Here is a 3,858-nt window from a genome sequence, read left to right on the forward strand (position 1 = left end):
AAACTACTAGAACTGTTGGGTCCTTGTAAATAATGTGGTCTAGACCTACTCTATCTGTAAAGTGTCTCGAGATAATTCTTGTAATGAACTGATACTATAAATAAAATTGAATTGAATTTTCATGTTACTCAAATCAAACAGAAGAGCCTCACTGTTTCCCCCTCTGGTTTTCATGCTTTAAATCTCAACTCTGAATTAAAGTGCTCCACAGACTTACAGCTTTCTTAACATTTGCTGATTAATCCCCACAAAAAAATTAAACTTTAACATGAACATCCAGCCTCCCCATTCTCTCCACCTTCCTTTTGGTTCCTGTCAATCTGTACTGTCAAATTACTGTAAATATCAAATGTCCTAAAATATTTGCATGATGGTCTGGTTGGGGTTAGTTAGCAATGCCTCCAGGTGTCACGATCAGATTTTACGTACTTTCCCAAACTGTCCCTCTCCAGCTTCCTGTGCCCGTGTTTCTTCCTGACCCAACTGTAAAATCCATGAAGGAGAGGCTCCACCCCGACCCGCTGGAAGGAGTGCTCAACTTCAAGTTTGATAGGAAGAAAGTGCAAGATGAGAAGAACAAGAGAGAGCACAGAGTGGTGACAAAAGAGGGACAAAGACAAAAGGTTCATGCTCCGAAGGGTAAGACATTGGTTGAACATGAAGGGAAGGGATGATGCTGTTACACTTTGGACTTGAGGATGGATAGCCCCGAGAATCGGCTGGGTCAAGAGATCTTTTTGTTCTTATTGTGTACTTGTGATTATTGGCTCTATGTTAGTTTGTGTAATATAATTGTGCCGCCATTTCTTGAAAATTTGATTTAGATCACAAACCAGATTAACTAAAGGCCAAAAAGGGAGATATTTTAAATGCTATTGTCGTATTTCATAAATTTTAGGTATATGTGACATTTCAATTTTAGGGATTATTAGGACAGAAGAGATTTCAGGTTTATAGATAAGCCTCCTCTTTGGTTTGATGATAAATCTAAAACATGCAAACTCTTAAGCTTGATATTGGCGTGACTGTAATTTATTATCATCTTCATCATTTTCAGAGCACAGCAGTAACAATAGTGATGATTTGGATTCAGATCATCAGGCCACTTTCAACAACCAGAAAGACTTGTCCTCTGACACCAGCTTTGGGTCGCTCAGTCGACCAAACACCCAGGAAAAAACACCTCGGTTATTAGAGACGGGCATGCACAGTGAGTCTCAACTTGACCTCCCACCTCCTGCTCCGGAGATGAGGGGAGATCCCCAGGGCTCACCGAGCGCTGAACCGGCCCCAATGCTATTACAACAAACTGGGGGGAAAGTCCACAACAAGAACAAGGTGACAAACCAACTGGGAAATGAATTTAGAATCTGTAGTCTCATCTTTCTGTGATGTAATCTTGTCCGTCCTCCCATATCAAAGGGTCGTAAGCTGCACCAGTCGCCCAGAGCAGCTGAAGAGGAGGTCATGTCTAGGAACTGCCAAAAACTGACAAGTCAATGTGGAATCGCCGCCTGGAAGAGATGGATACAGTGGAGGAAATCACAAACCAACCTGGACCCTATTTCTTGTATGTTGTATGTTTTTTATCTTTTTTTCCAATTTAATTTTTAGTCATTTTAGGATTAGGGATTTTTGTAAAACAAAACTATGTATAGATTTATACAAAAATAATACCTCTCACATCATCACTCAACTGACTAGAAGTGTGTGGCTGTGTTGTCTACCTCCAGACACCCTGCCCTCTGCCTGTATTTTCATTTTGCTGTGTTGGGGATGTTTCTGGCTGTCAACCTATATAACAACGTATTGACCTGATTCCAGAAGCATGCATTCAATAGGAGGCTAAAAAACATGGCGGATACAGCGCAGAGAAACAAAATACAAATTTAGTGTGGAAAAATGCCACGCAGAAAAAGCTTGTTCCAAAAAAAAGTGACATTCTGGTGTTGGCCCTCGTTGTAAAGAAGAGGCCGACTTTAAATGTTGTGTTTACAAACCGCAACCAACAAATGGCACTCATTCTGCATTTAGTAATTTAGTGTTCATTTTTAGCAGAACAAAACTTATCAAATGCAGGTTTAAACACTTTTCTCTTGACTCTTTTCTTCTGTTAGATCATGTTGGGACCTTAAACGAGGAAGTTCTTTGCTGCTCTGCGTCCGAGCTGAGCGACAGCCTCTGCTGTTTCATTGCTGAGGTGAAGCGACCTGATGGAGAGCCGTATTCCCCCGACAGCCTGTTCTACCTCTGCCTCAGCATACAACAGGCAAGATGAGCAAGTGTACACACACATTTACATGATGCTATCCATGACTTGCTGTGTCAGACATCTGTCTTTTCATGGGGATGTTTGCCCTCTTTTTGAAGCAGCCTTTTACGTCTTTTTTTGTGACATTTTGTTGATTTTTGAAATTGGACATGGATGCATTGTGTATTACCTAATAAAACCCATTGGTACTTCTAAGATGTAATACACCATTTTATAAACGGACTGCTTCTATTTTACTAGCACATTTGTAGATATGAGAACTGAAACTCAATGTTTATATACATTATGTATATTGTTGAGTTATCTTGTTTTGTTATTTGTTTGCAACATTATACAGGAGAGTCAGTAATAGAAAGAGGCTAAATAATCCAAATGTGCCTTAATAAATGAATTCTCATGCAGTTTATCTAGAAAGCCTTTTTCTAGATAACCGTTCCTGCAGTTTAAAGATTAGAAAACCACACACAGTCGTTAAAAGCAGTTGTGACAAATACACATGTAGAACGACATTGCAAACAAACAGGACATATAGATAGCAGCAAGAAGAGGGAATACGTATACATGCTGATTTGTATGTATTAATTATCAATGAGTTGTCTGTCTTGAACCTCCCACAGACCAGAATGACCGGCTAGAGGCACTTTTCCACAACAAAGTAGTGCAGTCTCCTTTTTTAGACCCCCTAGGAACTATGTTTATTTTTTTGATTTCTATTATACCTACAGGACCTACAGTATGTAAATCGCACCTCTACAATAGCGCCCTCTGCTGCAAGCATTCACACATACCCGTATTCATTCTTTTTCTTTTGCAAACTGAGGGTACGCCTTCACAAATCACTTGGGACAACAGTGTATGTAGTCACACAGTTCTTGTTGTTTTGTCTGACTGTAATTTTGTCGTTTCTCTGTAGTACCTGTTCGAGAATGGGCGTATGGAGAACATATTCAGCGATCTGATCTACAACAAGTTCTCTGCAAAGTTCAACAAGATCCTGAAAGGTTTCAAACCTTCAATATCAGCCAGTGGTGAGTCACCATGTCTTTTGTCTGCCTCTGGTCCCCTCAGGTTGACCAGATTTATAACAGGTCTCTCTCCCGCTCTCTGCAGGTTACATCCATTCCCGTGTGGAGGAGGAGTTTCTCTGGGACTGTAAACAGTTGGGGGCGTACTCCCCCATCGTCCTCCTCAACACTCTCCTTTTCTTCTGCTGCAAGTACTTTGGCTTCACCACGGTGGAGCAGCACCGCCAGCTGTCCTTTGCTCACGTCATGAGTTGCACCAAAACCACCCAGAACAACACCCAGACCGCATTCCTGCGCTTCTACCCGCCAATATCCATAAACAAGGCAAAGCCAGGTACCAGTATGGCTGAGGGTCAAAGTGATACACCTGATTATATTCTAATAATATTCGTTTTAAGATATAAAAGTACTTAAACCTATTTAAATTGGATTATTTCAGAGACGTTTTGTTCAGGTGCTGTATGTGAAAGTTTGATACTTTAGTTGTAAACCTATTTCACTGCATAACAAATGATAGAAGCAAGGAGTGTTAAAAAAGTGTGTGTGTGTGTGTGTGTGTGT

At 40.6% G+C, this 3,858-nt stretch overlaps 1 protein-coding gene across 2 annotated transcripts in view; it reads left to right on the forward strand.

Moving 5' to 3' along the window:
- The window catches only part of LOC116701860 (zinc finger MYM-type protein 4), a 33,905-nt gene that overhangs the window by 28,099 nt on the left and 1,948 nt on the right, over positions 1-3,858 (forward strand). For both annotated transcript variants that reach the window (XM_032535879.1, XM_032535880.1), the window contains exons 34-39: positions 453-639; positions 1,058-1,338; positions 1,423-1,570; positions 2,118-2,269; positions 3,186-3,300; positions 3,383-3,631. In XM_032535879.1, coding sequence (XP_032391770.1) covers positions 453-639; positions 1,058-1,338; positions 1,423-1,570; positions 2,118-2,269; positions 3,186-3,300; positions 3,383-3,631 — 1,132 coding nt within the window. The remainder of the gene's footprint in view (positions 1-452; positions 640-1,057; positions 1,339-1,422; positions 1,571-2,117; positions 2,270-3,185; positions 3,301-3,382; positions 3,632-3,858) is intronic.

Source organism: Etheostoma spectabile, chromosome 14 (assembly GCF_008692095.1).
Source record: "Etheostoma spectabile isolate EspeVRDwgs_2016 chromosome 14, UIUC_Espe_1.0, whole genome shotgun sequence".
In the NCBI taxonomy this organism is placed as follows: domain Eukaryota; kingdom Metazoa; phylum Chordata; class Actinopteri; order Perciformes; family Percidae; genus Etheostoma; species Etheostoma spectabile.